The 21,619-nt window shown below is 41.8% G+C and overlaps 1 protein-coding gene across 5 annotated transcripts in view; it reads left to right on the top strand.

Annotated features, from left to right (window-relative positions):
* Window positions 1–284: 284 nt before the first annotated feature.
* NCOA6 (nuclear receptor coactivator 6) overlaps window positions 285–21,619 on the top strand; it is a 44,579-nt gene continuing 23,244 nt past the window's right edge. For 2 of the 5 annotated variants that reach the window (XM_031506536.3, XM_085557872.1), the window contains exons 1-8: window positions 285–416; window positions 6,938–7,040; window positions 13,145–13,297; window positions 13,414–13,682; window positions 16,444–16,599; window positions 17,156–17,278; window positions 18,720–18,848; window positions 19,667–20,482. In XM_031506536.3, the coding sequence (XP_031362396.3) occupies window positions 13,454–13,682; window positions 16,444–16,599; window positions 17,156–17,278; window positions 18,720–18,848; window positions 19,667–20,482 (1,453 nt within the window). In that variant the 5' untranslated portion in view covers window positions 285–416; window positions 6,938–7,040; window positions 13,145–13,297; window positions 13,414–13,453. Of the gene's footprint in view, window positions 417–880; window positions 906–6,937; window positions 7,041–13,144; window positions 13,298–13,413; window positions 13,683–16,443; window positions 16,600–17,155; window positions 17,279–18,719; window positions 18,849–19,666; window positions 20,483–21,619 lie in introns of those variants that run through there. The other 3 variants (XM_085557870.1, XM_085557871.1, XM_031506537.3) reach the window with 3 other exon arrangements.

Raw genomic sequence — 21,619 nt, 5'->3', positions numbered from 1 at the left:
TGCCGGTGTCCCCGCTGTGTCCCGGTGCCCGTGTCCCCGCTGTGTCCCGGTGCCGGTGTCCCCGCTGTGTCCCGGTGCCCGTGTCCCCGCTGTGTCCCGGTCCCGGTGTCCCCGCTGTGTCCCGGTCCCGGTCCCGGTGTCCCCGCTGTGTCCCGGTCCCGGTGTCCCCGCTGTGTCCCGGTCCCGGTCCCGGTGTCCCCGCTGTGTCCCGGTCCCGGTGTCCCCGCTGTGTCCCGCGCTCTCCCCGGGGGTCGCGGTGCCCCCCCCTCCCCGCGCGCTCGGGCGCAGGCGCGCGCGGGTCACGTGCGCGGCGCAGGCGGCGGAGCGGCGCTGGAGTCCCGGGCCGCGCGCGACCCCCGCCCCGCGCGCCCCCGCGGCTCCGCGCGCGCCCCCGGCGGCGGCGGCGGCGGGTCCAGGTGAGGGGAGGGCGGGGCGGGGCGGGGGTCGGCACGCGGCAGCGGCGGGGCCGGGGCCGGGGCCGGCCCGGGCGGGGCGCAGGCCGAGCCCGCGGCGCGGGGGAAGGGGCGGCGGGGCCCGGCGGGGCGCGGAGCGGAGCCGGTGGCCCGGGCCGCCGGCGGCGTCTCGGCGGTGCCGGCGGAGCCGCGGCGCCCGGCCGGAGCCTGTCAGCGCGCGGCCGAGCCGCCCGCGGCCCCGCCGCGCCCGGCGCGGAGCCGACCGTGCCCGGCCGCGCTCGGCCCGGCCGCGCTCCCGGGCCGCGGCTCGGCCCGGCCCCGCCGGCCCGGGAGGGACCGCGGCCGGGCCGGCGGCGCTGTCCGGCGCGGGCGCTGCCCGCGGGCCGGCCGCTGCGCGAGCCGGTCCCTCTGCCCTGACCTCATGCGGGCGGTGACGGCTTTGTGCCGTGTCAGCCGGGGCGCGTTGACGTTTCGCTTTTGTTCGCGTCCTCGGTGAGTCTTAAACCAGTCGGAAAAAGGCTCTCCACTCCTCCTCGCCGTGTGATTTCTGCGTTTCTCTAAATGCCAGCTACTTTAAAACCATCTCAGGAAGCTCAGAGCTCTGCTTCCTTCCCGCTGCTTTGGGGAATGGAAGGACAGAGCTCTTCTGTGGCTCTGCATCCTGGCAACAGGTTGGAGCTTCATGAGCTTTGTCTCTCCATAACCCCTCAGCCTCCTTATAGACACATGTTTGATCATTCCCCTCACTGGGAACTGTAGGGAAACCTTTATACGAGGTTTTATTGTAGTAAAACCTCTCTTAGAAGAACGTGCCTCTTGGTGGTCTTGTAATTATTGTGTGTTGTTCTGGCTGGATTTTTAGCTAAGGCGCCTTTCAGTATTTCCTGTGTGTGGAAACAAACACAAAGAACAAATCTGGCACCTTCCATAAAGGTTACCAAGTGTAATGACCACAAGATTTGGATTTGGCAGCTCTTTTCAAGTTGTAGCAGATGGTCCCAGCTTTTCTAGGTATCTTGTGGAGCGAGAAACAAAGGTTTTGAAGCGTGTGTTCAGAAGGGCCAGGTCTGGGCCTGGCGAGGTTTGCCAGAGATTCTAAGTATCCACTGAGCCCTGTGGCTTCCTCTGAAACTTACCTGGCTCCAAGAGGAAATGTTTTATAGTAACACTGTGTCCGGACTCTCCTGGGAGAGGAAAGATCCGAACGTGAGGGGCTGGCTGCACGCATACCTGATCTTCAGTTGAGAAATTACATTTCTTAGTATTTGAAACCCAAGGAAGGGTCTTCTGTTAGGCATTGGATTTGGGCTGAAAATCTCTCAGCAGCGCTCTCCAGCCATTTTCTCTGGAAGGCCTGTCCTTCTGTAGTAGGACTTGGAGGACTTGTAGGACTTGGTTGTTTACAACAGGCTTCCAGGTGATGGAGTAATTTAACATTTTTCTAGTAAAAAAGTAGATGCTTCTCTGACATAAGAATTCCAAGTCCTTGTGCATCTGGAAGTGTTGGTGTTTCCATTTTTCAGTGGCTTAAATATTTGAAAATACAGGTTGTGGAGGTAAATTGTGCTGAGCAGCTGTAATGCCACTCTTTGTGCTGCCTGAGCACAACAAAGGTTCCTGCTTTTATGGGAGATGTTAAATGTTTCAGTGTGATAACTAAACCTTAAAGTGGCAGTATATTTTTATTTTCTTAGTACAAGAGCAATTGCTTTCGGATGGAAGCTGGAGTTACCACCCAATTAGACACTCACTACATTTACTAGATTTGCAGTGGCAAAGGATTTGCTGCTGAAGGGATTGAAGAGTTAATGTGACTGTAACAGTTTGCATTGAGAATGGTGAAATTTTATAGGTTGCTAGCGAACCTCTGAAGGGCAGAAGGCATGATGAGGGTGTCTTTCAAAATCCTGTGGTCTCTTGAGAAATGCAAAGCTGTGGTGCAGGGACAGTGTGAGGGAACAGGAGGCCTGCTGGTTGTAGAGCACTGAGCAGCAGGACTTCACCCTCAGTGCTGCAAAAACTGCATTCAAGCCTCAGCTTTTTCCTTAATGCACCAGCTGGACCAGAAGGAATGAGAAAGAATGTGTAGGGCTGGGAATAGGTGAGGACCAGCAGTGGAAGGAGAAATAACCCCAGGTGATACCAAGTTGAGGCAGCAGGGAAGATGAGGTTTTCCATCTCTGGGTGAGTCTCTCCATTTCCACCAGCCAGACAAGCAAGTCACCTTTGCTTTAGCAGAGCCGTGGATATTTTGTGCTTTGTCTTGACACTGTTGCAGACTCTGTTGTCCCCTCAGGAGCAGGTCTCTGATGTTCTTCAGGAGGAGCCACCCATTAATTGCAGATAACTGAGCATTTCAGCCACGGAGTCAGCGTGTTCCTGCATGGAGAGCTGGAGGTTTAGCTCAAGAGGATGAAGATAACTTAGATTGTCTTGTGCCCATGCTAATTAGAGTAATGCTGCTGGAGTTTAAAATTAATCTAAGATTTGGATTATGCAGGCTGGTAGTGGAAGTTTTCCAGAGGTCCAGAAGCTGGGGGATTTTTCTCAGTCAATTGAGAAATCATTTTCCATCCAGTGGAACAGCATCTCACCTGCACGCTGAATGGCACATCAAAAATTGCTGCTGTAGTAATCAAAAATAGGAATAAGTACTGAATTGGTCATGTATATGTGAGAGCCCTCCTGAGGCTGTAACTCAGTAAATAACCTTTTTTTATGCATGTGGGGGAAAAAGAAAGGCAACCAGCGCGTGGCAGTGCTGTTGGTTTGGGAGCTGGGGTACGGGATGGAGACACATGTGGGACTCTACAGCTCATGAGGACCATCATCTTCTTGGACGTGAGACCAGTTTCCTTCTCCAGCTGGCATGAGTGCCTTGAAGCATAACCCTACACAGGGCTTTGGATTTCATTTGTATGAAAAATGGAAAAGTACAGGAGATGAATGATACCTTGTCTAAATTAATTTATGTAAACCAATAATTTGGGAGACAGGAAGTTGCTTATGCTCAGTTGTATATATGCGACCCCAACCTTTAGGTCTGGTGGATGGGCATTCCACCAAAAGATGCATGTTCTTGAATTCTCCAAGTTCTATGTAAATAATTTTAATTTTATAATTTTTATTGTTTTGAAAATCAAACTACCTGCCAGGACCACACAGCTGGTGTAAGATTATGTTTTTCATTGTGGTTTCTGTGTGGTGCTCACAGAGACTGAGTTAAGCCTCTGGTCTGCATTTACAGAATCCCAGAATGGTTTGGGCCGGGGGAGAGCTTAAAGGCTGCCTCATTCCAACCCCTTGCCGTGCATGGCAAAGTGTTTCTTTGAAGAGTTTTTTAGGAGTGCTCTTCCCATCCCTGCAAGAATGCATTGCACTCCAGTTCTGTTGCATCCACATTTTACCAGAAGGTCCTAAGATGCTTGCGTGGTTCTTAATGGCAGTAGTGACAATAAATAACACTTGAAATTTGAATTTTCTAAAAGCCCAGAGCAGCACAAAATAAGCTGCAAGTTTTTATACAGTCAGAAAACTCTCAGAATAATCTTGATTTTTACCAAAGGTCTACCTATTTCTATTATATAAAGATTAGTTTTTTGGTCAGAGAAAACAATCTCCTTGATACTGTCTCCTACTAAAGAATTACTTTTAAGCTGTTTATTTTAGCTTCAATTCTTTTTTTATCCTTTATATGATTCCAGAATTTTAAAAGCTTCCCTGATATTTCCTGGATATTTATTGGATGTAAGAAGGAATAATATTTCAAAAGGTGCAGTTTTCAGTCAAACCTTAGTTCAGTGCTGATGATCACATGAATTTCTGGGCTGGTTATATTAGTGTTTAGGAAGTCCTGTGAGAATTTGGTGGTCAAGGACCACCTGTGGGGTGTGTCAGCTCAGAAAGGTCTGGTAGTGGTTAAATTCTGGTTTAAATAAAAAGCTTGTTGTAACACAGAGCACAAATTGCAACTTAAAAAGGTATTTTTCATAACTTTTGAAGGCAAGATCAAATACAGTCAAGATGCTTCTCATTTTAAATAGCATCTCATTTTGTTTGCTGGTTGCGTTGGTGGATCCTTGTGGAAAGTTATGTACTGAAAAGCTCTGTCAGTATTCACAGCGTGCTTCTTCCAAATGAAAATATCCTTACCATGGGAAATTACTAACTCAGCTAATGGGAATTGATTGACCAAATATTGTGCTGGGTGGACTGCAGCTCCCAAGAGAATTGCTGATTCCTATTTCCCTAGTGCCTGGCAGCAGCCTTGGTTTATATCTCAGCTGCTGAAAAGGGAAATTTCTACATGGCTAACTTAGCTGCTGAAGTTATCATCCTGCTTTCTAGAGCAGTCCTGAGCACCTCAGCAGTCAAATTCTGTTGGAATAAAACCAAATGGCTCAACTGAGGCTTGTCCATTGCAGCTTGGCATGAGTCGTGGGCTTTCAACAAACTTCTTGAACCTTTAACAAACTGATATTTTATTAAAATTGCTGTCAGACTACATGAGGATAGCACTGCAAGCAGTCGTGTGTGTTATAACAAGCTGTAATTTTCTCCTTGTCAGAAACATTTGGGTTTCAGTGGTTTAGCTTGAGGGCTATGGGAATGCAGCATACCAGTTTGAGGAGCAGTGACCAGTTCCATGGCAGTGTGAGGGAACAAAGCCTGCCTTGCTGGAGACTTACTTGGTTTGATTTCTTCGTGTTTGGGAAAGCACAAACTCTAAGCAAAACTCTTCCTGTCGCTGGAACACTTCACAAAGCTGCTTCTGTCATTTCTTGTGGTCTGCTAAGGTGTGTGTTCAGTGTCCAGGTTTGTCAGATAACTTACTATAGTGAAAGTTGGAGCAAATGAATCAATGTTGATTGCTTATTTTCCTTAACCAAATTTGGTCTCATCCCATGTGCACAATGGGAATGGAGACAGCAGCAGTTACTTTTTCTTCCTTCTTCCCATAGCCCATGCTGACCATCCTCAGTTTCTCACTGGATCTTGCTAGGGTAGCCTGTCTTTCCCAGTCCTTTGAAGCAGTAGGGTGTTGTGGTGGGGGACACTCAGAAGGGAGAACTGAAGGAACAAAAACCCTTTGGTTCCTTGCACTAAGGAGTTCAGAAGATTTTTCTTCCCTCACTGCCCCACCCTTCAGCCAAAATTACCCTCACCCTGCTGGGATAAGGCACAGGCCCTCAGAATGGGGACTGGCTGCTGCACCTTGGAGAGTTCCATAAAAACAGCATTTCCATGGCCTGGCCTTTCCTGTGAAATTTTGGCCTGGCTTTGGAGGTAACCAGCCAGCTTGTTACAGGACTCAGCTTTAGGCTGTGGAACATCCTTTTATGAAAAGGGTGAAAAAGTAGAACTAATGCAGTAGCTGCTGTAGACTATGAAAACCTTTTTTCGTTTTGGCTTATACAACAATACTAAAATTTCCTACTTCAAATTTTGATTTTGCTTCTCAGCTTGGTGTCTGGTGGTGGTATTTAAGCAGGTGCATCTAGCTGGAAACAGGTCATTGCTTGTGATTTATCCATCAGGTATTTGACCTGTTGCTAGACTTCTTGAGTTACAATTACTTAGAAATACAAGAAGATACGAGAGGCTGAAAAGTGTTAGATGACCATTAAAAGTGCTGCAAAGCTTCTATGATGTGATTAAATGTAAAACTTCTCCTTCTCTCTCAGTTGCTGGTTTGGTGTAACATGCTTAGGCTACAGCACAATTGGCTTTTAAAGCAATTTTTCTTGTTGTCTAGATAGAAGACAACAAATCTCCGCTTTTTCTTTCTGAGTGTACTTCTATTTTTGCTTCCCCTGTTTGTTTTTGGGCAGTCCCCTTACCCACTGATGAGCAGGCAAGCATGTAAGCAGAAAATCTCCTTGAGAACCACCCCTGGACTATGCCTATAAACCCCGTTGATTCGAGGGGCGGTGTTTTGTTGTCCCAAAGCCATTTAGCTTTACTGCTGTGTTTTTATAATCCCAGGAGCTGGAGTGCATCCTGGTGAACCCGTGACCAGGAGCAGGGACTAGGAATGGATTCACCTCCACATGTTGGCCACCTGCAGGAGCAATGTCTGTCTGAGGTGGTCCTGTGAGCTTGGAACGTGCTTCTGGAATGAGCTTAACCTGAGCTGGTTTGGGCACCTACTCAGGATGAGCGGAGGGACATCCTGGCTGTGCCAGTTTCTCTGTTCGAACATTAGTTTAATCAAGACGAGTTTGCCCCAAGACTTAAATAAAAACATTATTCTAGATAAAACTTGCCCTGTTTAGAAGACCAGAATGTCATTTCCAGCTAAAGGAAGTATTCAATTTTCTGCCTGTCATGAAAGGTTGATTTTTCAAGCTGCTCAGACTTTGCTCTTTGAAGCTGAATATAGTAATATGTGCTTTTTACATTGCTTAGGAGAGCATTTGACTTGGTGCAAAACTGCATATTAAAAATGGAGCTATTCACCAGTATGTTCAGTATTTCTCTTATTTCCCATCACTGTCTGATGAAATGTGATGGTTTTCTTTCAGGATTCCATATTTGGGAGTTGCTGTTTAACCATGTTTGCCAGTCTGGAATTACCTGAAGTCCTTTTGCACACCGCACAATAATGAACTTGTGAAATTTGTTTTGGTAGGTAAAATAAGCATGTGATGTATCTGAATATCTGTTGTTTTTATACATTCTTCTCCTGCCTCTCCTCACTGCTGTATTTGCACAGCTGGGCTGGCTCCAGAGCTGACTTCCCAATTGGGCATACAGGGTATTTGCTATCAGGTTTATGGCTGCTCCTCCCAAGCAGAACAGTTGAGATGCTTTAGTGGTGTCATTCATCTAGCACCATTGTTTGAAGTTCGAAATTACTGGAACCCTGGCTAAGTTGTTTAAGAGGCAGTTTTAGTACATGTTTATTTTTAGGTATTCTTTCATATTATAACTGTGATTTTTAGCCTTATTTCATCTCCTTGTGTTGTATTGTTATATGACACTTGCTTAGAATTTGTTTAAAAGTTTTGTTAGGCTTTTGTTTTCTGGGTTTCTTGTTGTTTGGTTTTTTTTCCCCCAAAACCATATTATTTTAATCTTTGTATCATAGAATGGATGTGGGTGTCTAGGTTTATTCATTGCTCAGGTTTAACAAACTCTAAGATCACTATGCTGGGCAACAAAGGAAACAGTTGTAGGAGGATAATACACTGTTGACAAATCTCCAGGAGAGACAATGTTGTGATCAGAGTTTCTAGGGTTTATGGGTGTTACATTTTAAACACAGACTGTGTGAGTGCATGTTACAGATTAAAAGAAAGCCATTCCTCTCAGGACTATTCTGGAGATACTGAATCTCCTCTGCTCCCATAATGAAAATCTCTGCATATTTTTCTCACTGGCACCTAAAACAAAGGAATCAGAAAACATTAAAGTGTATTATCCAAGACACCCTTTTTTCCTAATATTTTTTTCTATTAAGTCACTTGAAAACCATTTTTCAGTGACAGCAAATGCAATTTAAATCCTTTAGAAATTACATTGCTACTGCTATCCCAGACTTTTCCTCCTCCCTTTCAATTCTGGTTCTCCCAAGGGATTTGGCTGTAACTTCATGTCTTTCCCTTCCCTGTTGCAGCTTTAAATAATGGTCAGTGTGAAGATGGGGACCCTGCTTACTGCCAACTTGTGCCATCTGCTAGCAAAGGGCATCAATCCATCCTTCCTTCTGCTCTCATCCTTCCCAATCTTTTGTGCAATGTGGCAGAGTACTTGTTGAGATGTAGAGCATGATTTTAGTACTTTTTATTTGTTTTGTGAGAGTGCAGGTTCTGATGTGACATCAGTTGTGAAAGTGTTTATTGTGAATACATTAAAAAGCTTGTAAATCAATAGATTGTGGCAGAAAACCTGGAACAGGTGGCCAGCCAAAGCCCTGGTTTAATTGTGTGCTCTGTGTAGTGCAATAGGGGAAAGCAAGACAAGAAATTTCAAGTTCTGTTTAAGACACAAATTGACATAAGCTTAGATCAGTTGAGTGAACCTTGGGGCAAAATTACCAAGGTATCATTTGGGGTTTTTTTTCCTTTGTGCTGTTTTTTTTTCACTCCAGAGACCAGCACTTCCAGGTACTCCAGAGTCTGCCAGCTTTCTCATGTTCAGCTGCTCTCTGGTTAGTGACAACTGGCTGTTTCAGATTTTACTCTAATCCCATCTGTCCTGGGATCTGGATGGGATTTTCCAAGCCTTGCCCAGCCACGTGGTGCTGGATTTGTTGTGCAGGCTGCCTGTCAGGCTGCTGGTGGGGACAGCACAGGGCATGACAAAATGCCTTGGGGTTCCTGATGGTGTGTGTGTGACCCAGCTGTCCATCAGCCTGGGTCTCCAACCGTGGCATCCTGTATCCTGTGGGAATTCTTCCTCTGAAGAGTCTGTTTTGCACATGTGAGTGGGTGAAGCGGCGCACGAATGTGTGTGTGTGTGTCGCGCGGCGCGGCGCGCGCGCGCGCGCGCGCGCGAAAGCGTTTCACGATAAAATGCGAAAACGGTTAAAACCGAAATTTTGCATAACTGAACCAAGTACACTACATAAAAAAAAAAAAAAAAAAAAAAAAAAAATTTTTTTTTTTTTTTTTTTTTTTTTTTTTTTTTTTTTTTTTTTTTTTTTTTTTTTTTTTTTTTTTTTTTTTTTGATTCCATTCCATTCCATTCCATTCCATTCCATTCCATTCCATTCCATTCCATTCCATTCCATTCCATTCCATTCCATTCCATTCCATTCCATTCCATTCCATTCCATTCCATTCCATTCCATTCCATTCCATTCCATTCCATTCCATTCCATTCCATTCCATTCCATTCCATTCCATTCCATTCCATTCCATTCCATTCCATTCCATTCCATTCCATTCCATTCCATTCCATTCCATTCAAAAAAAAAAAAAAAAAAAAAAAAAAAAAAAAAAAAAAAAAAAAAAAAAAAAAAAAAAAAAAAAAAAAAAAAAAAAAAAAAAAAAAAAAAAAAAAAAAAAAAAAAAAAAAAAAAAAAAAAAAAAAAAAAAAAAAAAAAAAAAAAAAAAAAAAAAAAAAAAAAAAAAAAAAAAAAAAAAAAAAAAAAAAAAAAAAAAAAAAAAAAAAAAAAAAAAAAAAAAAAAAAAAAAAAAAAAAAAAAAAAAAAAAAAAAAAAAAAAAAAAAAAAAAAAAAAAAAAAAAAAAAAAAAAAAAAAAAAAAAAAAAAAAAAAAAAAAAAAAAAAAAAAAAAAAAAAAAAAAAAAAAAAAAAAAAAAAAAAAAAAAAAAAAAAAAAAAAAAAAAAAAAAAAAAAAAAAAAAAAAAAAAAAAAAAAAAAAAAAAAAAAAAAAAAAAAAAAAAAAAAAAAAAAAAAAAAAAAAAAAAAAAAAAAAAAAAAAAAAAAAAAAAAAAAAAAAAAAAAAAAAAAAAAAAAAAAAAAAAAAAAAAAAAAAAAAAAAAAAAAAAAAAAAAACATTCCATTCCATTCCATTCCATTCCATTCCATTCCATTCCATTCCATTCCATTCCATTCCATTCCATTCCATTCCATTCCATTCCATTCCATTCCATTCCATTCCATTCCATTCCATTCCATTCCATTCCATTCCATTCCATTCCATTCCATTCCATTCCATTCCATTCCATTCCATTCCATTCCATTCCATTCCATTCCATTCCATTCCATTCCATTCCATTCCATTCCATTCCATTCCATTCCATTCCATTCCATTCCATTCCATTCCATTCCATTCCATTCCATTCCATTCCATTCCATTCCATTCCATTCCATTCCATTCCATTCCATTCCATTCCATTCCATTCCATTCCATTCCATTCCATTCCATTCCATTCCATTCCATTCCATTCCATTCCATTCCATTCCATTCCATTCCATTCCATTCCATTCCATTCCATTCCATTCCATTCCATTCCATTCCATTCCATTCCATTCCATTCCATTCCATTCCATTCCATTCCATTCCAGGCTGAGCTCAGCTCCAGCCACTGGAGTTGCTGGGATTTTTAAAATTAAAATGTTTACAGGAAAAATGCAAATGAGTGAAGCTTGTTGGAGGATGCTTTGGCAGCTGGATTCATTTGCTCTGACATGGATGGTGTGCTGTGCACTGCCTAAAAGGAAAATTTTGCAAATCATCACTTTCTCCTGATACCTGAGTATAGGAACAGACAGAAGTTCATGTGTTTTGGAGGGAAAGGGTGCATGAATGTAGAAGATTTCCTTGAGGAGCATGATGTGAAGACAAAATGCAAAATGCAAAGGGAGCTGTACCTATATGTGCTCATCTGGGAGGTAAAATATAAAACTTGGTTTTGGTTTGTTTCCTTCCCTCACAATATCCCAACGGTCCTGTGATTCTCTGAGTCAGGTGAAACAAGGCCTATGGTCCCTTGGGATTTAGAAAACTCAGTTTTTGTGGTGCTTACAAAGGGCCATAACTTCAAAAATCCTGTCAGATTTTAGTACATTCAGATGAGGTTGATGAAATTTAATCTAGGCTGCAGCATTTTAATGATTTTTTTTTTTTAAACCATGATTTAAGCAATCTGGGAGTTTTCTGCTCTTTCACAGGGAAGATGGAGGCTTCAGACAGCTCCATTCAAAAAAAAAAAAAGAAAAAAAGAAAAAAAGAAGATCTGAAATGTTTGTGTTCTTGTAGATAAATTCTTATAATTCTTATTTCTTTGGTGTTAGACATTGTCAGGTGTACTCATGTTTCTTGCTGCAGGTGCAACACCCCATCACCTCCAAGTAGTTGTAGCTTTTCAACATGTAGGAGCCTGTATTTTGAGCTGAGATTTCTCTCCCTAAAAATTTACTCATAATTTTCTGACCAATAACATTCTGTGTAATTTTCCACAAATATAGTGCTAATACTTCACAGGATGCTTGCCTTATTCCTTGCACAGAATTGCTGTTTGGCCATTAAAAAGGCCATTTGTGTAGGACCCTCAGCTCCTCTCTCCCTGGAGTCAGTGGATGTGGAATAAAAGATGTAGGAATGCAGAAGGAGAAGGACTGTTCTCCTGATTAGTGTAAAGCCAGCTTGGGTAAGGAAGTTACCTGTCCAAGAATTTTGTGAAAATCAGTTAAAACATTTTTTTCACAGACTTCTATTAATTTTGATTCTCATTGTTTGGGCACCTGACATGAAACTGAGGAGTTTGCCTTAATGGAGTTTGCCTTAATGTTCTGCCAACACTCAGAACAGTAATTTAGACACAAAGCCAAGCAACAGGGGAAAGAAAAAAGATTTAATTCTGTGTTCACCTGGAAATTAATTTTAAAAATTTATTTCTCTTTTGCTTGTCTTTAAAGTTCCCATGGCAATAATAAGTGAAAGCACTATGAAAATAGATCAGTACCTGTGGAACATTGAATTTATTTTCTGATGCAGGACTGCAGAAGAGCTTGTGACACAAAATTCCCTTGGTTTTTAATCTGAGATTTGAGGATAAAGGCTGGTGCTGCAGGATGAGAGAATAACTCCATGTAAAATAGGGGATTATTCCTTAGTGCTGTTGGATTGACTGGTGTGAGGTAGGGTTGCCAGGGAGAAAAAAGCCACAGTATTTTGTAAGCATAGTGAGTGTATGTGTAGAGATCTGACCAAAAGCTATGGGGAATTTGGACTTCAAGCCCTTGATTTTTCCTTTGGAATATTGTCCCTTCAGCAGCCTTGTGTGAGTGTGTAAACAGTGCAGAGCTGAATCTGTGCTTTTCTAACATTGTTAGATTTTTTAATTAGAAAAGGCTATTTTCTGGCCAGTATCTGCAGCTCACGTTTCATCTCAAAGTTGTGGTTTTGTGTTGGGAACTTGAACCTCTGCCAAAACCCCAGTTTGTATCCTGTTCAAGAGTATGTTGTCCTGAGCCAAACCTTCTGGATGGGTTGTGCCAAGTACCCACAGCTTTGGAGTTATGAGATCTTGACAGTCCTGGCTGGTGAGTGGATTTGATTTTGAAAATTGTGGTCAGGAACAGGTCCTTTTTTTGGCTGTTGCTATAGATGGTTTGAATCTTTTAGCAGTATTTGCAAAGTGCTGAGTGTTAGAGCAGATGTCTTACCTGGAAAGGATAGTGCCATTGCCCTCGTGATGGAGTAGGAAAATGTGTATCTTAACATAGGTGGTGTCCACTGTAAGTTTAGGGATACTTTTATCACAGATTGTAATTCTGTAACAGCTTAGATTAATGTCATAATGTGAAAGTTTATTGCAAAATTTAGACACTGTATTAAGCAAGATCCATCAGGTGTGGGACTTGACTTTCTGAATTCATTCTTATCTGAGTGTGAGGTGGGGGCATGGTGGGAGTTGTGGGCTGTGACGAGGGAGCAGATTTCAGGTTGTTACATACATAGGAAGCTGAAAACAGCGAAATCTTTACAAACTTTAGAAAAGTAGGCAGAGTATGCCTGAGATTTTGCTGGGTGTGAGTAAGATATTTTTCAAATGCTACATTTCTCCTGGTGAAAATGTGTTGTGGCTTTTCTACTGCTTTGGACCTATTGCATCTACAGTCTCTAAAATTAAATTTGGTGGTTCTTCCTATCATTCTGTAATTCAGCTGTTGCTGTGAGCTTGAGTCTCCTGACAGTCAGGCACTGCAGCATTGGTACCATGTGCTTGCTTGTCCCCTCTATGACATAGGAATGAATATAATTCATTTTCCTCTGATTTTTTATCCTCTACCTTCCTTTCTACCTGTCTGTCTTTTAGATCAACTGGAATACTTCTGGAGTCACGTGCAGCACAATTCTGCCAGGAACCCCCTTCTGTTTGTCCTAGTGGAGGAACAGCCTGGACACTGCCATGGCCACCATTTTCAGCCTCACACAGTTGGTCTCACAGAGCCCAGTACTGGGTCACCAGGTAACTTTTTCTGTCAGTGACCAAATGCACCACTGAAAGCAGCTGTTAATGTCCTTACACAATTATTATTCACAATAATTATTATATGTATTATAATTCTCTTTTTCCCTTCCAAGCACCGCCTTGACGTCTGACAGGCTCCCATTGTTGGAAGCAATGGTTTTGGATGATCTACCTAACTTAAAAGATACATATGCCTCCTTGTACTCCTCAGCTATGGAAGATTTAGAGGTCGATTTTGATTCAGGACTGGAGGAAGATGAACTGAAACAGGAGGCTGGGGATTCCACAATCTTTGTAGCTTTTAAAGGAAATATAAGTGACAGAGACTTTGAGCAGAAGCTGGATACCATACTGGAGAATGTGCCTGGCCTTTTACACATGGGTAATGTACCTCCTTGTCACTTTCCAGCTGTCCTTAAAATGCTTATTTAGGTAGTCAGGGTACTTGCACAAAAAATAGATAGTATTGCATTTGAGCAACTTAGTTTGTAATGATATTTGTTGGGGTTATTCTTAGCGAATTTGCAAGCTGTTATTCTCAGAAATACAGGCTACAAGTGTCTGCAGTTGTTTTGTTGTTTAAAACTGATTTATTTAGCAAATTCATTGATTTCTCTTCTGTTTCCACCTGGCCTCTCTGGAATATGAATTTTTATGCAGAGTAAGAGAATGTGTGTTTTACGATCTTTCATGTCCCTCTGTGACACATGGCTGTGTTATACAAAAGTGAAATTAGGCTTGTTCACACAGGAGATGTTTTACTGCCCAAACTGTCCCATTTAAACTACTGCAGTTCCTCTGAGAATGGTCCACTTTCCAGTACCTGTGATATCAATGCCCTGTTCTGACCTACCCTACCTGATTGATTGATTTGTGTTGAGGAACGGGTAATGCCCTGATATACCCCTGAATGCTCACCCAGCTCTGGGAACAGCTCCGTGGCAAGTCAGTGATAACAGGCTTTTTGGGACATCTTTTACCAGCATGTTTAGATCTGGAAAAAGACATTTATCCCCTGTCTGAGCATGTTTTAAAAAGTCCTATGTTGATTACTGATGGCTGCTCAGTTAGGTAGCCTTGATTTTCTTCAACAGTGTCAAACACATTTTCAGGACAATAACACATTACTTCTCAATAACCAAACTGAATTTCTTTATCACTTTATTCCTTTCTTTCAGTTTTGTCCACGTAGTCAGCTAGCATCAGTCTGTTGTGTTCTTGCTGTTGCTCAGAGAGATAAAAAAGCTGGGATAAGACAAAAATACTATGAAGAAATACCAGTTTTGAGCTGTGTCTTACAAACCGTTGGAAAGAGATGTAAATTAACAGACCATTACTGGTGTGAAGGGATGTGTGTAATACCACAGATCAATTATGTAGTTTTTGTTATTAAATAAATTCAGTCTATAACTGCATGTAGTCATCTTTGTTATATAGAGGCATCTGCATGCTGAGTCTGTCATAAATATTAATGCCAGGACTAATAAACATGATTCAGACCTCAGTTGAGAAAGCAAATTTTAGAAGTCAATGTCAAGTTAATTTGAAAATCATCCATGTGCGAAATTATTTAAACTGATTCAGAGCAAACCAGGATATCCTGAATGCAGGGTTAGTAAATAGTATGGGGTTATCTTGACAGATGCAGTGCTTGAAAAATTAGAAACTTGGGTTCAAATACATAGAAATACTGAAACTGATGTTACAATTTTTCTATGTAAAATATTGGGACATTAATAGCAAAAAATATGGGATTGTTCAAACATCCACAAAAGGGGATTTGAAAACTCCTTCTGCCGTGTTTCTGGCCAAAAACAGGTTTTTAGGTGGAATAAGGATGAATTTAATAATTCCATTACTGAAGCAGCAAAAGGGGCTTGATGAATTAATGGTGAACAAGAGCTTTCTAAATAGGAGTGAGTGTTGGCATTCTTAACTAACCCAAAAGTTAGCAAGTGTTCAGTAAATCTGAGGTTACAGTGGAGGAGCTGTCTGATGAAAATTCGGGTTGATGCTTTCTGTTTTGAGAGGAACAGAAAGATAGAAACTGGAAACTTATACAGCTATATTGGGAGTATATTTTTAACTATCCTTAACTGCATTTTGAAGCAATCATTTAGGTAGGTATCATGTTGGATAATGTGTCCAACATAACTGCCCAATCTTTCAACAGTTACTTTGAAAACCACTAATCTATGTCGAAACACTAATTTGTAGAACAGGTGTTCAGAAAACCTGCAAGTGAGTATTTTGCATGACTTTGAGATGCTTTTTGGCAGTGGATTTGAAATGTTTGCTTGTAGACAAAATATTCCAAGCATTTCATTCCTGTAGTCAGTTTTTCCCACATTCATCTGGTTTGCAAACAAATGTACTGTATCACAGGGCTGGAGCCCCTCTGCTCTGGGACTGGTGAGGAGAGCTGGGGGTGCTCACCTGGAGGAGAGAAGGTTCCAGGGAGACCTTGGAGCCCCTTTCCAGTGCTTAAAGCATCTCCAGGAAAGCTGGAGAGGGACTTTGAAAAAGGGATGGAGAGACAGGACAAAGGGGAATGACCTCAAGATGGAGGAGTCTAGATTTTAGATGGGATATTAGGAGGAAATTGTTCCCTGTGAGGGTGGGCAGGCCCTGGCTCAGGGTGCCCAGAGCAGCTGTGGCTGCCCCTGGATCCCTGGAAGTGTCCAAGGCCAGGTTGGGCAGGACTTGGAGCAGCCTGGGACAGTGGGAGATGTCCCTGCCATGTCAGGGGGTGGAATGAGATGGACTTTAAGGTCCCTTCCAACTCAAGGCTAATACCTGTAATTGTATGAAATCTGTTTTATTAGATATTTTCCAAGTTGTTTATCCACGGAATATTTCAATTTTTAAGTAATACTCTCAAGTGATTCTGTTGTCTATTGCAGTGGTTATAATTTGAGTAGTTTTTTTACTGCTAATTTTTTGGAAAATTTCTGATGTGGTTTGGCAGCATTGGTTGCTGTACACCTGTGTGGGGAAAAAAAATCTCCTGTGCCTGAGACTAAGCACCAGCAACTTTCAAAGCCAAATACGGTTTCATTTTTTTCAGCCTTTTAACCAAGTTCTTTCATCAGACGTGCTTAAAAAACTGCCTTTGCACTGACTTTGATTGTTTTTCTTTTAAGAATCCAACAAGCTAAAAGTGCAGAAAATAGAGCCTTGGAACAGTGTTCGTGTCACCTTCAACATCCCCCGGGAAGCTGCCGAGCGGCTGCGAATCCTGGCTCAGAACAACAACCAGCAGCTCCGAGACCTGGGCATTCTCTCAGTTCAGATTGAAGGTATTTCACACCAAATCTGCTTCCAAAGCTCAGATTTAAGTAGACTCAAAAAGCAGTTTTGCGTACTTGGTTAGCGTTGCAAAACTTTTAATTTACTACTTAGGCTTTAGTGAAAAAGATAGCTCAGGACTTTTATTCTTTAAGAATAACATTTATTAATAATAAAAATGAAAGCTGGAAATGCTTCAGGCACCAGGAACCCTCCTGAAAATTTTTTTCTGTGTGTTGACTAGGAAAAGGTTGGCTGATTTTCTTTCCCTGTTGTTTCATGTAAGGCTTTCTTTAAGACAAGTTTTCAGTGGCTTTCACAGTTACCATATCCATTCTGGACAGTTGTCTGGGAGCGCCCTCAGGATGAAATTAAGGGCAGGTGATGCTTATCATGACATTTGTTCTTAAAACTGGAATCCAGAAGAGTGGTGTGATGTGCAAGTGTCCTTCTAAAGTGCGCAGTGGTGGTGAAGCCTGTTCTTCCTTCCTCGGCATCTCTTAAATTTAAAAGTCTGTGTTCTGCTTTTCTGTCTCTTCTGTTCACCCAACCTGTGCCTTGCTTTAGGGGAAGGCGCTATCAACTTGGCTTTAGCCCAGAGCAGGAGTCAGGATGTGCGGATCAATGGGCCTCTGGGAGCGAGCACTGCCATGCGCATGGACACGGGATTCCCCATGCAGGGAGGACAAGGTAAATCCTCTCTGGCTTCTTCCTGGTGCTTCAGCCACTCATAAATTTACTGCTGGGCTAATGAAACTCCACTGGTTACAGCAACTCTTGTTTGCAGAATTCTAGTTGCCATTTAAATTAATGTCTGGTCTTGTTCTGTGCTGTCAAACCATGTCCTGTGTTATGTAAATGAATTGTCAGGTGCATTGTGTCCCACAAACATTGGAGTGATTTTGGCAGGGCCTATTGGTTTGTTTTCAGGTATTTTGAGGGTGTGGTGCTTTGGGGTTTTGTTGTTGGTTTGTTGGGTAATTGGTTTGTTTTGAGCTTTTACATACAGTCTGTTGAAGCAGATGACTTGAGTGTAGTGAAATCACTTTGAAATATGCACAGATTTTCACAGTGTTTTGCTTGGGTCCCTTTATGGAAACGTGCATAAGTCTTGATTCAGTGTACAATAAACTGACTTAGATTAAATCCCTTAGAATTATGGAAAGGACAGGACACTGTCATTGTTACTCTCTTCTTATTTTCTGATAAACATTTGAAATCTGATTATAAATAAGGGATTTTTGTGGAATTGTGTAGTTTTTAAATTATATTTTAGAGTATTGTATATTCATAAACAATTTTTAACTACAAAACTCAGATTTGTAGTTATTACAAAGAAAGCTACTATCTAATTTATTAAAATAGCTGAATCATAAGCAGAATAAATAACTGGAATTTAAAGACACAATAAATTGAATTTAAAAACAGAATAAATGGAATTTAAAGCATTTAAGCCAGGAGCATTTTTGGTCAGTTTATCTAAGATGCATTTGTGGCTGTTGAGGAGAAGGAATGGAAAGAACATTCTAGCTTTGTAGAAACCTAATTAAATAGTAGTGAAATTTTTGTCCTTAACAAAGACTAAAGCATTTCTAAGAAGGGCTTTACTCTCCACAGTACTTATCAGCTCCTTCATTTCCTCTCTGCAGGTCAACAACATAACCACAATAGAATCAAAAGGGCAACAGTAGCAATCATTTTAGAAAATGACAGCCTGTGGAAGTGAAACATTGAATTTTTTTTTTCCTCTTGCATTACCTCAGTTACTTTCTAGTTTCAGGCAAAAGCCTGAGTTACTTGTACAGATTTGATACAATTTTGTCACTTGGTGCTTTCAGCGTAGGTCAGGCTCACAGACATCACCTGAGTCAGTAGTGTTTCCATTTATACTCTTTTAAAATTTGGTGTTAAAGAAAGACCTACAGCATGACCTGAACATGTTTGTTTGATACCAGGGAATCTGAGCTTTCAGACAGAGAGGTGTATCCTCAGGTTATCTTGGACAAACAATTCTTAAAGTCTAAAGAAATGTTTTACTGACAAATATATTTTTTTCTTGTTAAAAGAAAAATTCTAAAATTATTCTCTATATAACTGCAAGACTTGATGATTTCTATTTTTATTTTTTAAGGTTTAATAAGAATGAGCAATGCTGCAGCTGTCATGATGTCCCAGGGTGGAAATGTGCCCTCCTCTATGGTGGCAAGTGGTGCTAGTGCTGAGCTGCAGCCACGAACACCTCGGCCTTCCTCACAGCCAGGTGGTAAAATTTAGTCATAATACTGATCTGAAAACGTTCTTAAATTTTGATTCTTCAGCACACAAGCTTGAGTGTGTACTCGTGAGAGTACTCCAGAATTGTTCTGGAGCATTTTCCCTGACTTTCTGGGAGCTACTCTTTTCTGTGAAAAGCTCCCTTTCCCCTTAATCTGTTAAATTTTTTCAAATAATTTGAGTGCCTAATAAGTCACCAGATTGCTTGGTATTTTGTTCAAATGTGTTGAGCAATGGCAATTGTATTTTTAAACTTGAACTGTCATGACTGAGCTTTACATTTAGGTGAAAGTAAGAGAAGGATTAATTCAATGAGGCAGGAATATTTCTGGTGCTCTTTTTTCCCTTCTTTTCAGGAAGGGTAGATAGACTGGTAAGTTAAAGATTGGAGGTCTGGTGGGTGTGAATGTTTGGGGGTTATTCTTCACAGGTTCCCCATGTAAGTGGTCATGGCACCAAGCCTGACAGAGTTCAGGGAGTGTCTGAATGATGCTCTTTGTCCTGTAGTTTAATTGTAGGTGATCCTGCCAGGAGCAGGGATTTGGACTCAGTGGTCCTTCCAGCTGAGATACTCTGTGATTCTGCAGTTCTGAGTGTGTAGAAGGCTCACATCAGTCTGTAGCATTGTGGGGCTGTTGTGCTTTGTTTTAGAGGATATAGATTGATAAGACCCGGCCTCTCTGGACTATGAACTTATATGCAGAGTAAGAAAATGCAAGCAAGCAATTTAGCCTTTGTTGTTTTGGGATGGGTTTTGTCTACAGTCAGGGTTTCTTAAAAAAATTTTTTTTGCTATTTTATTAGATGCAATGGACCCACTCTTATCTGGGCTAAATATGCAGCAACAAAATCATCAATCTGGATCTTTAGTTCCTCAGCTCCATTCTATGCAGTCAGTTCCTGTAAACAGGCAGATGAACTCAGCCAACTTTCAGCAGCTACAGCAGCAGCAGCAGTTGCAGAATCGGCCTCCCCAGCCACATCAGCAGCCACAGCAGGGTATTCGACCTTCATTCACTTCACCAGCACAGGTTCCAGTTCCCCCTGGCTGGAACCAACTTCCTTCTGGAGCACTTCAGCCTCCTCCAACCCAGGGAGCACTGGGTACATTGACAGTAAACCCGGCCTGGAAAAAGGCCCCATTGCCTGGACAAATGCAGCAGCAGCTTCAAGCAAGACCATCTCTAGCAACAGTACAAACTCCTACTCATCCTCCACCTCCATATCCTTTTGGAAGCCAGCAAGCTTCCCAGACTCACTCAAACTTTCCCCAGATGAGCAATCCTGGCCAGTTTACTGCTCCTCAAATGAAAAGCCTTCAGGGAGGGCCCTCACGGGTTCCTACACCACTACAACAACCCCACCTGACCAACAAGTCTCCTGCTTCTTCTCCCTCCTCCTTCCAGCAGGGCTCTCCTGCCTCATCTCCCACCGTTAACCAGACGCAGCAGCAGCTGGGACCAAGGCCTCCCCAGAGCAGCACTCTTCCCCAGGGATTCCAGCAGCCTGTCAGTTCTCCCAGTCGTAATCCTATGGTGCAACAGGGGAATGTACCCCCCAACTTCATGGTGATGCAGCAGCAAAACCAAGGTCCACAAGGTTTACACCCTGGTTTAGGAGGTAAGAAGTATGAAATCTTCTTTTATTTTAAAAGGAAAAGAAACATAAAGTGTCTAGAACTACTATTGCTGTTAGTTCTGAAAAGATCCTTTATGAGACAGAATCAATAGACAGGTGGAGTATGAGGTGGGTATTGGTGAGTGAGCATCCACATCACTTGGTTTCTACACTGTCTCTGTCCTGTAGTGTCACAGAGATGCCCAAAGCGTCAGGGAGGAGTTGCTGTGTGCATTGCACTTATTGCCACTTGTCCTGTTGACAGCTCTTCTGTTGCCTTTAAACAAGCTTAGGATGTTCAGAGATGGTGTGGGGATTTTGTTTAGGTTTGGGGTTGCTCTTTTTGGGGGGAAAGGGGAGGATTTTTTGCGAGTGCAATGAAAACACTTTTTTTCTCTCTTCAGCTTTCTCTGTCACCATTTACATTTTCTATTACAGAAGTGAGGCATTGTTTTGCATCTTCCTTTCTAAGCTGTGGATGTTTCTTCTTCACCCTGTCTTTGTCACCAGTTTCTTCCTCTATAAAGAGGAAAGAGTTAATGTTACTATGCTGTTGTATTCCCTATCCTAAAATTAAGATGTTGGGGTGTTTTAATTTCTCATTTGGCTGTGTTGTCTTTAGTTTTCTCTTTGGATCAATGCACTTAATTCTTTTTCTTACTACTCCTGAAGTTCTTCTCTAATAATGAAAGCATTTCTTCTGTCAGTCCCAGGATCTCTTTTGTGTCCTTGGCGGATTTTTTCCCCTTGAGGGGATTTTTTCCCCTTGAGTCCTTTGTATTTCCATGCAGATTTGTCATGCTTCTCTTCGCTCACTCATTTGTTCATCTTCCTCTTGGATGGCTGTTGTCAGGTCCCATGCAGCAGTTCTTGCTTAAGCCATTTCTATATGTACTTATGGCCAGTATTTTTCGTCCACTACACACATAAGTACATTCTAGTGTCTTGCATTCTCATGCTGTACATCCAAAATCTGTCCAAACATTGTAAGGAATTCCTGTTTTTTGGCCTACTGATCTGGACAAGCTTCTTGTTTTCACCGTTTCTACCATGGGTCTTGTTTGAATTCAAATTAATTTTCTGTGTTTCAAAGTTCTCTTGGGATCTGCCAGTGTACACTTGGTGTATCTTATTTGTCTC

The sequence above is a fragment of the Lonchura striata genome, chromosome 20 (genome assembly GCF_050655825.1).
Source record: "Lonchura striata isolate lonStrDom1 chromosome 20, ASM5065582v1, whole genome shotgun sequence".
Taxonomy (NCBI): domain Eukaryota; kingdom Metazoa; phylum Chordata; class Aves; order Passeriformes; family Estrildidae; genus Lonchura; species Lonchura striata.
This window is presented reverse-complemented; position numbering and strand designations above follow the sequence as displayed.